This window comes from Rhinatrema bivittatum, chromosome 6 (genome assembly GCF_901001135.1).
Source record: "Rhinatrema bivittatum chromosome 6, aRhiBiv1.1, whole genome shotgun sequence".
Taxonomy (NCBI): Eukaryota; Metazoa; Chordata; class Amphibia; order Gymnophiona; family Rhinatrematidae; genus Rhinatrema; species Rhinatrema bivittatum.
The window spans coordinates 76,741,351-76,757,846 of NC_042620.1; the positions used below are offsets into that span (position 1 = coordinate 76,741,351).

General features: G+C 42.7%; 1 protein-coding gene across 2 annotated transcripts in view; it reads right to left on the minus strand.

The window, feature by feature from the left end:
• Positions 1-16,496, minus strand: part of STAM2 (signal transducing adaptor molecule 2) — a 112,486-nt gene that overhangs the window by 81,668 nt on the left and 14,322 nt on the right. For both annotated transcript variants that reach the window (XM_029605498.1, XM_029605497.1), the window contains exons 2-5: positions 6,336-6,420; positions 5,630-5,705; positions 5,352-5,447; positions 1,277-1,423 (exon numbers count right to left, since the gene is read on the minus strand). In XM_029605498.1, coding sequence (XP_029461358.1) covers positions 1,277-1,423; positions 5,352-5,447; positions 5,630-5,705; positions 6,336-6,373 — 357 coding nt within the window. In that variant the 5' untranslated portion in view covers positions 6,374-6,420. The remainder of the gene's footprint in view (positions 1-1,276; positions 1,424-5,351; positions 5,448-5,629; positions 5,706-6,335; positions 6,421-16,496) is intronic.

Here is a 16,496-nt window from a genome sequence, read left to right on the forward strand (position 1 = left end):
CCAGGAAGGAGTTGGTGTGCCAACATCTCCTTAGGAAATGCTGCAGAGTTTTTGGCACTTTATTACCAGCCCCTATTTCAGAAATAGTAATAAGCTTTCACAGTGAAAAAAAAAATATATATATATGTTATGCAAAACTACTGTTGTCGTTTCCCAGATTTCCATTTCTGATAGATCCGATGGAAGCATTCCATGACAACAGCAGAACCGATTCATTATCTTTTTAAAAAAAACAAACGTACTCACTTGAATGGCTCTGTTACTTGACCTATTGTACAAGAGAATTGGAATAAAGCCTTTTGTCTGACCGAGCTCGAGCGTGTCGCAGAAGCGATGTACTCCCGCTCCCGGGAAGGAAGGCGGACAGCTGCTATTACTGAAGTGAGCCCTCACACTGCACGGAAACTTGCGTCACCTGGCATGCCGCCGGGAAGGGGTACTTACCTAAAACTTTTCTCAGGGCAATTTATTTACCTGCATGTCAGTTCCTTCATCAATAGCTATACAATTTCATATGGGGGGGGGGGGGGGGGGAGCGCCAGTGCTGGTGATTTTTCTACCCCATAAACGAGCTACTTATTTCTCTGCAATAATCCAGTGGCTGAAACATCGGTAGTCATACTTTTGGATACTATAAACATTCAGATTGCCCCACCCTTATCTACTCAATCATAATTTGAAGATTCATGTACTTAACCCTTCTAGAGCTGGATAAATTTGCTCTCTCATTCCTGTTTCATTGTTACACAGTATATATTTTCACTACACCAATCACTTATACAGATAAATGTGTAACATGCAGAACAAGCAGCTTTGAAGAGCATGATTTATTATTTGTATAGTGCTACCAGGAGTACACAGTGCTTCACAAAGTTATGACCCAATGACCTGTACATATGTTTTTACAGAAAGTCCAGATGTGCGTGTGAGTTTGGGCAAGGGGACAGGTGTGTGGAGGGAAGTGATAACTTTCCCCCCCTTCTATCCCTCTCCCCCTTAGCCACCACCAGCTCTCCTCTTCAATCTGGCAGGACAGGGTGGGGCCTGCCCTCCCGATCAGAGGTTTTTCTGCTCCTTTCTTCCACCATGGGCAGCACTTATGTTTTTAGTTTGTTTGTTTGCCTGCTAGACCCTCCTATGACATCTCTGATGTCAATGTCACAAATGGGATAAACAAACCAAAACAAAAAAAAGGAAGTGCTAAAGAGATCTCAAAGCATAACAAAAAATCATATTAAAGCTCTCACCCTCCTCCTATCCCCTTCCTCAGAATTACCTGCGTGCCTGCTGTAGGGAAAGTCACACCTTCTTCTTTCAGGGATTTAATAGTAGCAGATATCAGGCTAAACTGAGGGTCCTTCTGAAATTCTTCTGACCACTCTACCATTAGTGTTTTCAGCTTCTCACATACTTTTGGATGAACCTACAACAGAAGGTAAAATATACACCTGCTACAGATGGAAGATACATCGCTGTGTCTGCAACAAATGCAATGCTCCAAAATGAAACTGGTGCAAACATTAGTAAGAGAGACCTCCTCCATGTACAAGAGAACCCTCGTATTCTCCCCAGTGGTACCCCAAGACTATTCAGGAACAGACAGCTCAGCAGAGGCTTTAAGGACCTGCTAGAAGGCAGTCAGGAGCAACCCTCAAATCATGAAAAGAATAACTTAAAAGTTAAACATCTTGCAAAAGAAGAAAGGAAAATTGGTTCCTACCTGCTAATTTTCATTCCTGTAATACCACAGATCAATCCAGACAAGTGGGTTTTGCATCCCTACCAGCAGATAGTCAGAGAAACAAACCTTTGAGGCACTGCTACATAACAAAGAGTGCCACCTGCAGCCTCTTCAGTATTGACCTGTACCCAAGCCAAGATGTATCTTCGAAACTCCTCTCTCGGGCGAACAGGGAAACCGATAGGGTTGGAAACCCCCAAAAACTGGAGCTCAAAACACTCCCAAAAAACTAAACCTGAAAAACCCAACCCATGATCAAAAACTGCCCACATACTCTGAAAAGCAAACAACCTGAACCACCAGTTGACAAAAAACAGTCTTTCAGCAGTGACGGGCTGGGTCTCTGGACTGATCTGTGGTATTACAGGAACGAAGATTAGCAGGTAAGAACCAAATTTTCCTTTCCTGGACATACCCAGCTCAGTCCAGACAAGTGGGATGTACCAAAGCACCCCTAGACTGGGCGGGAACCCGAAAGACCCACACGCAGAACACTCACCAAAGGACGCTTCTTCCAGCGCCCGCACATCTAAGCGGTAATCTCTGGTGAAAATATGCAGCATGGACCACACCGCCACCCTACAAATCTGAGGCAATAGCAACTGACATTCCGTCCAGGAAGGGGCCAGCTATCCTGCGGAATGCACCTTCAGCCCCGCTGGAACTTGATGGCCCATACAAATATCGGCCGTGCAAATAGCCTCCTTCAACCAATTGGAAAGGGTAGCCTTAGGGGCCTTCTCTCCCTTTTTCCTAACCCCATACAGGACAAAAAAAAAGGTGATCAGAGCACCAGAAACTATTTGTCACCTCCAGAAAACATAAAAGTATGCCTCACTTCCAAAAGATGTAGTTCCCTGTCCCTCGGGGAATCCTTAGACCACTCCGGGAAAGCCAGAAGGTCCACCGACTGATCAATATGAAAGGAGACCACCACCTTAGGCAAAAAGGACGGGGACCGTTCCCAAGGAGACTTCATCAATGGAAATTCACAGAAAGGTATCCCTGCAAGACAGAGCCTGTAACTCCGAAACCTGCCTAGCTAAACAGATCGCCATCAGGAACAGAATCAAGTCCTTCAGCATCGTTCTCCGCAAAGGCTCAAATGGAGCCCCACACAAAAATATGCAAGACCAGATTAAGGCTCCAATCTGGGCATAACTTCCAGACCAGAGGTTGCAAATGCTTGTCCCCTTTTAAAACAAACGAGCCACATCCGGAAGCAAGGCTAAGGACCTCCCTCACCCTTTGCCCCGAAGAGCACCCAATGCAGATACCTGAACACGAATGGAAGTATAGGCGAGCCCTTAGACAAGCCCTGTTGCAAAAATTCCAAGATAAGAGGAACCTCCACTGACAGGGGATCCACCTATCTCTGAGTCTTGGTGTCTTCAAATACCCTGCAGACGTGAACATACACCAAGGAAGTGGCAGGTTGACGAACCTAGAGAAGCGTGGAGATCAACCTGATCCGAATATCCTTTCAGATGCAGCCATCGTGACAAAAGTGATCCTCCCGATCCGAAAATATGGGACCCCGACGCAGCAACTTTGGCAGATGAGCCAGCCGAAGTGGTCTGCCCACTGTCAGATGCACTCGATCTGCAAACCATGGGCGCCACGGCCACTCAGGTGCTACCAGCACCACGGAACTGGGATGTGCCTCTGTCCACCTCAGAATTCAACCGACTAGAGGGAGTTTCAGTGCGCTGCCTACAGGCCACATGCGTGGCAGGCCTCCATGCGCGGTTTTGGCGCAGTCGCCCTGCACCCGCACCGCCGAATGCCATGCAGTCTCCCAATCGGTCAGCCTTAAGCACTCACCCCGAGCCTCTCACACCCTCCACACGGACCAATGTGTAGGGGAAAAACATAAAAAGTCATCTGCCGCCACAAGGAGAACCTATCACAGGCCCAGTGGTGCACGGGAAACCAAAACACATCCATGTCAAAGCCACCGTGCCGCTGAACCGACCACCAGTGCAACTCCTTCCTGGGACTGCCGGGCGTGTTACCTGCCCCAATGCATCTCGCTGTCTGCCTCAACCAGCTGCTCCCGCTACTTAAAGGCTCCTGGAACCACTGCAGGCCGTGCCATCTGCCCTCCAGCTCTCAAGCGGTTTTCCTTTTTTTTAAAAAAAAAAACCAAACAAAAAAAAAAAAAAAACCTTTACCTGCCGGCAAAAACAACCAAAAACCAAGCAGGGATACTTTCCTGGATCCAGGGCCTGGGGCAGTCTTGAGGGAGCCAGTCCCCTGGCTATCAAGATTGCTGGCACGATGCAGGCGAGCAACTGACAGGGGTTTCCCAATCCCCCGGACACCCAGCTCAACCTGAGGGATAGTCCACCAAGGAGCCTAACACCTCAGGGAGCTTTTTCTGAATCTTCTACTAGCCTTCGCTTCTTTTTCTCTCTCTCAGACTGCAGGGTTGCACCTCTACCATCTGCTGGAGTCAGAAAAATACTGAAAAGGCTGCAGGTGGCACTCTCTTATGTAGCAGTGCCTCAAAGTTTTGTTTCTCTGACTCAATCTGCTGGAAGAAATGCAAAATCCACTTGCCTGGACTGATCTGGGTATGTTCAGGAAAACACAATTCTATTTCAGTGGCATATGCCCCGAGATAGCATTTCAACTCAGCTGACTTTTGGATCAATTGGTCTGAAATGCTTCATTAAAAAGTAGCAATTCTAGCAATAAAAGCAGTTAGATAATTCAGTAGGTAGTTAAAATCAAAATAAATTACAATTTCCTTTTTCCAAGCAAATTTGAATCCTCTCCTGAGGAGATACAGTAAAATGCTATTATATGCTCTTCCTTCTAAGCTACTTCCACCATGCTGAATACGACTTGAGGTGATGCTGTGAAGACCCCTGTATTTTTCTGTAGAAGGAAGCTGGGAGAAGAAGAACTTCAGGCCTGGAAAGGAAGCTCTTGCATTCCAAACTGCAGCAGAAGGCAGCTAATGAAGTCAAAAACAATTTCCACAGACACAGAACATGATGGCTAGTTGACTACCACTTTTAGAAAACTGAATTAAAATTAAAGTGTGCAATCAAATCGCAGACTCAGCACGCTTTTCTTGTCAGAAAAAGCCATCTACCTTGTGCAATAATTTAAAGCAGAATTATTAGGAAGTAAGCAGAGGAAGACAAAAAAAATAAATAAAATGATCTGCTATCCCTCCTATGTACATACCACCAGCCTGAGGCAACGTACACATTTATCATACACAATAGAAATATAACAAAAGTCACAATTAAATATATATTAAAAACCTATTAAAATCCCTTATCTCCAAATCCACCCAACCGACAAATCCATTACCTCCTATCCCATTCCGCTAACCCATCCCACAAATCCTTTTACCTTCTAACACACTGCATCCCATCCCCACTCCAGGTAGAACTGCCCCCACCCCCACACACCAATTCAGTTGACAGTGGAAACATACAAAACCATGAAAATCTCTGGTTCTATCTTTTCTTTCATCCCTGATGAGATATTAATATTGGAAGTTCTTGAAAGCTGGCCCTAGTTTGTCACTTCCACTATTATGAATTTCAACAAAAAACTGAGCCATCTGCGGTCCAGATCCCCAGTAGCTTACCTTGTTTATTATTCCATGTACTTCAGTTGCAAAATCTCGTGAACATATTTCTAAGTGAAACGTTTTCCCACAATTTGACACACAGGCACCTAAAAGCTAAAGAGTCATAAAACACAGCAATCAAGTTATCAACCAACACACACACAAAAAAAAAAAAAAAAAAAAAAAAAGGAGGTAAGCTTGCAAATATATGCACTGTTCTCAGAATGTAAAAACTAACAACCTTGTCTGGTTCTAGCATAACATGTTCCATAGATATTTCCAAGAAATCTACTTACAGTTAGTGCTTGCAAAGCAACATGGGGGACCTTGTGATTTACTCTTTTCAGAATGGCTTTTAAGCAGTCTTTTGACCTAGAAAACAAGTTGGGTTTTTTTAAATAAAGTTTTGAAAGTTGCACATTGCACTTCTTGGTCATTGTAAAACAGAATATTTTCATTATTATCCAAATAATACACTAACCCTGTTTGCGCAAGTCAGAACCATTAGTCAAGCACTTGACCAAAAAGCAGCTGAAGATTTTTTTTTTTTGGGGGGGGGGGGGGGGGGATGAGGGTCAGGACAGGACAGTAAATGCACTACGGGTTAACGATCAAGCTGTGCACGGACCTTGGCTCAGGAACTTTTTTTTTTTTTTTTTAATTTAAAAGGAAAAGCAGCCAGTGATTGGAAGCTTGTTCCTCTAGGAAAAAAAACACATACAGCTGATTTCTATTTACTTACAATCCCTTGCTGATTGTGAGTCCTGCCCATTCTATTGTGTGGAAACTGGCAACCTGCCAAAAATGCCCCACCACTCTTCTGTCTGGGAAGTTCTCCATCCTTGCCAATTAAAGCTGGAGAGATCCAGCTCCAGCTTGTGGCATGTTTTCTGAAACATGCATTGTGCTGACAAAATGAGGAGGGGGGGGGGGGGGGGGGAGAACCAAAAGCAAAATGAAAAAAAAAAAAAAAAAGTAAGAAATGCCACATGTCAGCCTTACCCATTGGGGGTATTTCCAACTTTATCACAGATGTCCATAATAAGGCCCCAGTCCTCGCTGGTGTTATGTTCACTTGTAGCTTTCTCTGGAAGTAAAAGAGGTAAAAACCATAAAGCATCAAAAAAGGGAAGAGAAGCAGCATGTAAGAAAATCACTGAAGCTATTGTAAGATATTTGAAGATGTTTTTCGTTTCGCCAGGACCCAAATTTGTTTCAATAGTTTCATAGGGGAAAAAACTAATTCGTTCATTAGTTTCATTCGTTTTTCGCTTGTCATTAAAGTCAATGGGGGAAGTATTTACAGCCTATTTTTGGCTGCAGAATTGGGGTTTTATCAATTCTGATGAAACTTCTGGGGAGCAATCATCAGAACGAGAAAAGAGCTCCAAGGTACTTAGACTGTAGCAAAGTGGCACCAAAGTGGCATGAATAGCCTAAGGCACTGTAAAGGGGCAAAGGGGTACCAGGAGTGGCAAGAGTGCTTTAACAGAGGTGCAAAGCAGCAGAGAGAGTTTCAAAAACACACCACAGCTTCAAAAGAGAGCACCAATAACAGTTGCATGAACCCTCAAAGGCAGCACGACAGGCAAAGTGGCAAGACAAGTGGCATCAACATCCTACAGCACAATGAAGGGGGAACACAGCAAGCAGAAAGAGTGTCAGAAAAAACCACAAGGCGCCGATAAAGGGACAAAGCAGCAAAAAGACTAGCACCAACACACTGAGGAATCATGATAGTGGCAAGAACACCACAAGACCTTGCCGCAACGCCACCCGCCGCAAGCATGGAGCTCAAGAGAGGGAGTCCACGTCCTCACATTTCCGCAGCCCCGGCAACCATCGCACACCTCCGGATACGCAGCGCGTTTGACCGGCGGGCCTGCCTCCTCCTTTTCTCATCCCGCCAGGGAGCCAGGAGCTGAGGGAACGCCGGCTTCCCCAAAAGGGAGAAAGGGGGCGGGCGGGTTGCTCGGCGCCCCGGACGGATCGACGTTCCGGGGTGGGGAAATCGGCAGGCAGAGGCCGCCTTCCTCCCCGCCCCACAGGACGCAGAGCCATCCAGCAGGGCACCCTTCCCTCCACAATTTCCAAGTACCTAGCGCCTTTCCCCGCGCCTGCTCTATGACAGGGCTGCGAGGTCACTTATGATTCACAGGAAAGGGCTGGTTGTTGCTATGGATACTCCCACATGGCATTCTCCTATTTCAAACGGCCACTAAGAAAGCACTGCAAACCAAAAGAATATGCGTTTCGCAAACCCACGAATCAAACAAACAGGGACCTATTCATTGCGGATTGCACATTTGTTGAAAACGAAAATGAATGCACATCCCTACTTCTTACACAGAAAGTCATAACAAGAAATGGTCAATGCTCGATTATGTTATTGCTGTTACACTCCGAGTCCTTCTTGGAAGAAGGCAGCACATAAATCAAATATGAAATGTAATGTAATCTCGTCAAAGGGAAAAGACAAACTGCTACAGGCCATGAGCAAAAGTAGTAACGCAAAGAACTAGGGGCCAGGGGCTCTGATTTCAGTGCCAGCCCCATCAGAACTTCAGTAAATTAGTTTCACCACCCGGTGTCACTTTACCCAAAAGTCTGAGGGGACGACGTGGTTTTGCTTTTGGCATACTTCTGGAGAAAGCTTTGCCAGCTCACTTCTTCAAAGATTCATTAGCCAAGTCAAAGTATCAGCTCTGGCCAATTATTTTGCTCTCTTTTAATTTATTTTATTCCTGAACAGACGATGCAACTAAAACTCAAAATTATTACTGTCAGAGAGATACTGATATTCAATCTATTTTCTATTAAAAAAAAAAAAAAAACAATGAAAAAATTCTCCCCAGTAAGCCGGGATTCCTGTACAAACTCCTGCAAGCTGTACAAGCTTTTAACTGAACTTTGTCGACAAAGTAAACCAAATTAAACCAAGGTTTTATCAACTGACTCACAATGAGAGGTAGTGGAAAAAATTTAGAAACAAGAAGCTAAATGACAGCACCAGACACACAAAGCACACACATTTGCTCTGTTACTATAGGTCAAGCTAAGCAGTAGTCTCTCATTTGCACCTCACTGCACGGATGAAAAGACCTTGGTACTTCCAAAGAACTACACAGGGCAGAATCGGGTACAATAATGTGGTCATTGCAGAGAGGAACAATAGACAATTAATCATTCATCCTTTGTGTTCAGGCAGAGATCTCTATGGACATTTTGAACCGACCATGCACTATACTAATCAAAGTAAATTTGAGGGGGAAACATACTGATGTTCATGGAATCAGCTCCTGCAACAAAACTATTAACCCACCCCACAGGTTTCATATGATAATCGCTGCACAAGGTATTTCAGTCCCTGCATTATGGGACTCCAAAATATCTTGCACAGTAATTATTACACTACACTCCTGCCATGCGATTGAGATCTTCCCAGCAAACTTTGCTTGCTGTTCCTGCATCGAACTGCAACGAGATGGATGGCATTCAGCTTTTTTAGTCTGGTCCTGTAAAATTCTGTTCCATTCAATATTCCGGACAATCTGAACTTTTAGGAAAATAGTGAAAGGCTGGCTGCTTGGCCAGATCCTGCCAGTAACAGGGAGTTAAAGCATTATTATAGTGTTCCTTGCCCCCCCCCCCCCCCCCTTTTTTTGTCTAGGTTTTATATAGGGTCAGTGGTACATTAGGAAACTAAGACCTTTTTAAGTTGTTTGCTCCAGACTCTGCTGCTCAGAGTTCAGGACATAGTTCAGTGGGGGAAGGCAGCAAGCAGTGGGAAGAGGGGACTTTTTATGTATGCTCTAAATCTTGTTGCACAAATTGATGGGAGGAGGGAGTTTTGTTTTATATGCATGATGCAGAAGGACTTTTTTTTTTTTTATTGTGTACTATTTTGATGCATTAAGGGAAGAGCGGTGTAATCAAATTTTAGTAAGTAAATCAAACTATCTACTTTGCTTTCAATTCAGAATATGTTTCTTAAAAACAAACTCTTTCCTTTCAGTGCTATTTTTGAACACTTTAAATTCATATTAAAATATTCAGTATAAAGAACTTAAAAGATGGTAATAGTCTGTGAAACCAGAGGGTTTTCTTTTCAGATGAGTCCTGGATGCTGTAATGCAACACACACCATGAAAAAAAAAAAAACCAACTCTTTGCAGCATTAATGCATATTTCCTTTAGGTTATCAAAAGGAAACGTCCCCATTGACTCCTAACTTACTTTTCACATGCACCACCAAGAACAGGCTTGAACATTTCTGGCAAGCAGCTTTTAAGTAGAGCATAAGAGTCACTTTAGTAAATCCAAACCTCAAAGCAAGCAAGCAATCAGATGGCTTAATTTCCTAATGAATGAAATCCTCTTTAAAGCATAAGAATACCTTACAAACAAGGCAAGATGTTGCTCTAATGCTGGCAGGAGAAACACAAAACACGACTGAAATCAGGCACTCAAGTGTTGAAGTTGGGCATTTCCTGCCTCGCTATTCTGGGCAGACTTTAAACAGATTCTTTCATAAATGATGGCACCCGTCTGGTTCTCTGCACATGCTTTTACTCAGTGTGCTCCTTTTTCAGGAAAGAGGGTTTGATAATTCAATTTTATTAACTTTCATAGAATGCAGAATAATTGACAGAGTATGTCACTGTAGCCGCTATTACATTAAAGAACAGAAAGATGTAAAAGCACAGAGTAGCAATATTTCTTCCTCAAAACAAAAAGCTTTTTGTACCATTGACAGCTGCGGCCTCTTTTGGGTCTTATTTCTAGGTCCAGTATTTTACTTACCAGGTTATTACATTCTATAGAATAAAAAGTGAGCTCCTTTTATTCTTGTCACATCCAGTTTTTAAAACCTCCAAGTTTAGTCTCATGCGAGAGCTCTGCTTTACATGTATTAACAGAATATCTCAGGACCAGCCCTAGTAACTCAATGGCAAGTGCTGCACGTTGCCACGTGGAGGGACCTGGGTGCTCTGGATCCTGAAGGCCAGAAAGCGTCCAACCAAACTGCTCACCTCCTTAACTATGATTTTGGCTTATTTTTGCCATAGAAAACTACTGCTCTTGCTTAAAACACTGGCATTTTTATTTCAATGGTTTCAAAATAAAAAAATTATTATATAAACTCCGTGGCATAAAGCACATATAAAGTTTTAGTGTCTGGCAACTTAAGTAACTGGAGAATTTCTAACTAAGAAACAAGCAGGTAAAAAGTTTTTCCTTCTATAGTAGAATTTGCTGCATCACAGCTGAAATATCAGAACAGTAAGGTGAGATCATGTTCTTTTATCTGTCTCAATTTTTTCACTCTTATGCTATTACTTTTGGGAAGAGCAATTTGATTTTTTTTTTTTTTTGGAACAAGCAGGGATCACCACAATATAGCATGCAAACTGTCTTCTGCTCAGGAAATTTACACTTAATGACTTCTCATGGGAATTGCTAAAACATTCTTGGATATCATAGTGTGGCTGCCATGTTAGTCAGCTGAATATATGGAAATTAAAGGTTAGCAAAAAAAAGGATATTTTAAAAAGGTAATACCAGAGATAGATATCGTAGCATATATGGTGATGCACGGCAATAACCTTTACCTGGCTGCGAATAATGGCCCTTCTTGTATGTGAAGGGTGGAAGCTGGAAGTGTGGAGACAGCAGCATCTGCTGCCAGTCAGTGTCTTTCAAGAAAATATTCTTGAAAGCAATGTCCACATAACGTTATGACAGCTACAAAAGGTAGATTATGGGATCTATAACAAAACCAGATTTCCACTGAAGCAGCCTCAAGAAGTCCTTTTCATAACAGAAATGATTCTATTTAATAAAAAAAAAAGTTAAACCATTGAACATGGTAGCTCCTAAATCAATCCCTCCTCCACAAAGCAGCATAGACACTCTCTCAGTCCTTTCTTCACTGCCACTCATGAGTTTCGAACTATGCCTCTCTTTTTTGCTCCCTTTTATATTACTACTAAATACCAATCTGCTCAGTTTAGAGAGTCTTTTAATAAAGTTCTATGCAGGAAATGTTTGAAAATAACTATGGATTTGAGAAAAAGAATAAAACTGCAAACCAACCACTAAGAAAACAGAGAACGTGGCAGGGCAAAGATTATAAAGATTTTAAAGAGGTTTTTATGGTCAAGAGAGGAGTCAATTAGTCTGCAAAAAGGTAAGCATCCATATAGATGCTTACCTTTTTGCAGGTAAGCATCCAAATAGATGGATTTTGTGTTTTCAAAAATACCCAACTGTGTTACTGACAACACAATATGTAAGAACAAAATGCAGGAACAAAGTCTAATAGCACTTTCTAAATGCAGTGCACCTGACATGCATTGGGCATCTTCTTAAACTCAGCAGGTGTTACCTGGCTGGAGAAAACCTTTGGAAAAGTGAATGAACTGGTGATTGCTGTGAGCCATGCATTCACTGCCTGCCCTGCCCAAAGAACTGTTCCACCAATCATTGCAAGAGAAAAAAATATATATGCCAGCAGCTTCACCATCACCAGTAATTACAAGATGGAACAGTTGTCTTGAAGCTGTCCATTTCCATTCAAATTACCAGCAGGATTATTGGATTTTTGAGACTGGGTATTAGCAAAGGTGAAATTTGTTAACTTTTTGAAAATAAACAGAAGTAAAAGCAGCTGCACCAATAGTGCTTGTACCAAGAAAAATAGCAACACTCCCTTCTTCTGAAAGACCATACTTCTGAGCACACAAGATGGCAAATTTGGCAAATCTTGCCACCTGAGCAAAGTCATTCAATTAAATGATTGACAACATGCTGGCTAAGATGGCCCTTGAAGAAAATTATACTAAAGTCAAAACCTACACTTCTGACAGCCCACTAAAATTTTTTTTTAAAGTTTGCTGGGCATTTAAACCCAATCAAGCTTGCTCTCGAACTGAAAAATGCGTGATCCTATTCCAATGCTTGAAGACAACGCCCAGCAATAACAGATAGTTTCCTAGCTTAAGAAGTGCAGGTACTAAAATGACGTAACTTGACAGTGTTGAATTTGATGAAACTTGAAAGATCACTTTCTGAATTTGGCTATCAGTCATGGTGAACATAGTAATGATGGCAGAAAACTGTCTGGACCAAATGGTCCAGACAGTTATGGTAGTAATTGCTGCTTCATGCAGGTTACCTCATGTTTCTGTTAAGGGTACTAACTGCTGCTCCATGCAAATTATCCCCAAGCCTTATGTTAAGGGTAATAATATTTACAACCAAAATCAAACTCTGAACAAAATTACTGCTTGCAACATTTTTCGGGGTGACAGCCTTCTTCATAATTCAGATAATGCTGCTTGAACATGCTTTGCTTTTGGACTTGGCCATAGAAGCAGTTCTGTGTTTGACTGTCTGCATTTCAGTACCCTCTACCGTAAAGTTTGGGGCACAGCATTGACTGTCGTCTGAATCCAGATCCCCTTTCTGCCCCTGCCAAACCGGAGAGCAATGGTGAACTGCATTAAAAACATCAAGGCTAAAGGTTAAGGGCAGTAATCCCCATGCCGTCTAATAAGATAAGGGGAGTAACTGCTGCTCCGTGCAGGTTACCTCCCATGCACCCTTTAGGAATCCAGTGTTTATCCCATGCTCTTTTGAATTTGTTTACCGTTTTCATCCTCACCACCTCTTCTGAAAGGGCATTCCAGGCATCCACCCCATCTCCATAAAGAAATATTTCCTGATGTTGGTTCTGAGTCGTCCTCCCTTGAGTTTCATTTTGTGACCCCTAGATCTAAAGTTTCCTTTCCAATGAAAAAGATTCAAAGTTTGTACATCATTAAAACCTTTCAGGTATTTAAAAGTTGGTATCATATCTCCCCTGCACCTCCTCTCTTCCATGGTAATCATATTTAGATCCTTTAGCCTCGTCTCATAAGTCTTCCAATACAGCCCCCACACCATTTTGGTCACCTTTTTCTGGACTGCTTCCATCCTTGTCATTCATTTGAGATACGGGCTCTAGAACTGAACACAGTACTCCATGAAAGCTTCACCAAGGCCTCACTTCTCTATGCAGCCCAGCATTCTTCTGGCTTTCACTCTCACCTTGTCACAATTGCTTTGCCACCTTCAGATCACCAGACACCATCACCCCAAGTTCCCTCTCCCAGTCCGTGTATATTAATCTTTCATCCCATCATCTCCTACAACTCTTTCGGATTATCATGTCCCAGATGCATGACTATGCACTTCTCGGCACTGAATCCCAGTTGCCAAATCTTCAACCTCTCTTCAAGCTTTCTTAAATCATTTTTTCATTCTCTCTATTCCTTCAGGCATGTCCACTCTGTTGCAGATCTTAGTATCTTTACCTTCTATCCCTGCCACAATGTCATTCAAGAGAGCCGGTCCCAAAACCGATCCTTGTGACACTCCACTAAAGGCTCTCTCTTCAGAGTAGGTTCCATTTACCATTACACGCCGACTCCTGTCAGTCAACCTGTCTGTAATCCATGCCACCACCTTGGTGCCCACTCCCAAGCCTCCTATGGGGACTGTATCAAAGGTTTTGCTGAAATCCAAGTAGATCACATCAAAACACTCTTCCTTGATCCAATTCTCTAGTCACCCAATCAAAAAAAAAATCAGCTCTCTCTGACAAGACCTTGCCCTGGTAAATCTGTGCTGCCTCAGCTCCAGCAATTTACCAGATTGTAGACGATAGGTCACCATCCTGTCTTCCAGCTCAGTGCAGACTGCAAGAGATCTGTTTCGTCTTACAAAGATATGCTAGGAGTTAACAAGATACTCAAATCAAAAACAACATGACAATGGCACATGTTTCAAAACCATGATAAGCTATAATATAGAAGTAAATAAGCATTTTTTCATAGCTACATGAACATTTTGAAAGATTTTCTTCTTACAGATATGCTTATTGCCAGCACCATGACTTCTGGCAGGAATTGCTACAACACATCTTAAGCCGAGTAATAAGATCATGACAACAATGCAGAGACGAAGGATTGCAGAGTGATAGAGAGAAAGTGAAAGGTGTTCTTTTATGGACACAGCAGCCATCAATGATGGCTGCAGAATAAACAAAGTGTAGATGGTAAAAGGTGATTTTAGACACATGCCGGCAATTCCCCACACATTTACAGCTAGCTAAGCCATTCACTTTTTCTCTCATTGTAGTAAGTAGAGTAAACCTTTGATGTGCGGTGTCTTTTTCACTTCAGTCTAATTCGCCCTGGCCTTTACGTCTTAGCTTTAGAATTCTGTTATTTTTTGCTTAGAACTGCAGTTAACCGTCTCAGTTCCGTAGAGGGATTAAATAGTTTAGTATTGGGAATGCAGAGTTCTCCCATTGATCTCCATGGAGTGGGGACAAATAAGTCATGGACAGCATATACTAATCACACAGGCTTGTCACTGAAGCATGAGCAGCTGTTTCAAGCTTCTTGCCTCTAGTCTGTACTGATGCCATGGCCTGCATATGCCCACTGCTGTTTTTCCTACAGGAGACCAACTTCAAAAGGCATGAGATTCATGTATTTTATATTAAGGATGCACGCCATACCTCTAAGACACAAAAGCCTCACTAGGTATTCTTTATCCCACAAAATATCACTATTTGGCTTCCTGCACAGACTCACTTTTTTTTTTTTTTTTAAACCTAGTCTTCCCAAATTGCTATTCCACCTTATTTCCAGGAGATAAACAAATGTACAGGATGACAGCTCCATCACAGAATAAACCAGATCACAAAAAGCTTTGACAGGAGATGAAGAAACAAGTAGGTAAAGTGAGATGGATTAACAAACATCTATTCTAACAAGCCAGGAGGGACTACACAGGAGTCATAGAAGTAGGGAGAATGAAGGAAGAAAAGCATAGCAATGAGAACTTTGACTTGAATCTGAACAGGGAGAAGATTTAGTGGGATTGAGTGAAAGGACTTACTTTTATCTGTATTGTCTTATGTTTATTATTCAATGTTTTTAGTTATTTATGTTTTATTGTTTTTATGAATGGCACATTCTGTTATGGTAAAGCGGTGTTTGGGTGGATTCTTGGGTACTGTGGCAGATATCCACGCCCACAGGGAGGAGCCCCTTGGGGAGCCACAGTACTGGGCTAGACTCAGGACGCACAAACAAAGAATTAGATCTTTTATTGTACAGCTTGATGTATACCACCAGAGGTGGCAGTAGTAAGGTAGTCTGAATGTAGCAGTCTCAGGACCCTTGGCAGAAGGTACCCTTCTAACTCCGTTGGTATAGGGGAATTCCGGTGTAGGTTTCCCAGCAAGGCAATGCTGTAGATGAGACAGAGTTAAGATTACTCACTAGATGGTAGCTGTAGGTATACGATTCCACCAGGCTGAAGTAAATGGTACTGGCACAGAGGCAGGGAGAACAGGCCCTCGAGGAGCAAGTACCTGATCCCTGTAAGGCACCTGAAATAAAGCAGAGGGCCCCTGAGGAGACCGGATGATTCCAAGTCCGAATCCAGTCCTTGCTAACTCGATTAGCTAGCACGTAAGGGCAGGCTAAATACCCGGACAGTGTGATGTCACTTGAGGGGGACGCCCCCGAGGTTCGCGCCGTAGCTGGAATAAAGATGAGGGTAGCATGCACCCTAGTAGGTCCTTGGGAGGAGCATGGCGGGAGGCAGCATCATAGCCATTCCGGGGACGCCGGAGAGGGTGGCTTGCAGATGCGGAGGTAGCCATTTTCCCAAGGTAAGCAGGAGGAGCCATGAACAAGGTGAGGCGAACGGGGCGAAGCGATCTAGGACAGACGGATGCAACACATTCATCTGTAAACCGCATAGAAATTTTGATATGTAGTATATACATTTTAAATAAATAAAATTCTTGGATTTATTCTACATCTTGCCAGTGATAGCTCAAGGTTGAAGGTGGATCAGGGCAAAGGTCATAGAAAATTATGGGACTTAAAACCATCAGTAATGATAATTATGCATACAAAATGCACAGATCTGGAGTTCTATCAAGCAAATTACTATTGCAGAGCTCAGGAGTTGGAGGATTCTGAAGTTAATTATATGTAGTTTTATTTAATTTTATTTGTTTTTATATTCCAGTGTTCGATTTACATATCACATTGGTTTACAAATAATTTGAAAGGTGCAGTAAATGATTAGAGAAAT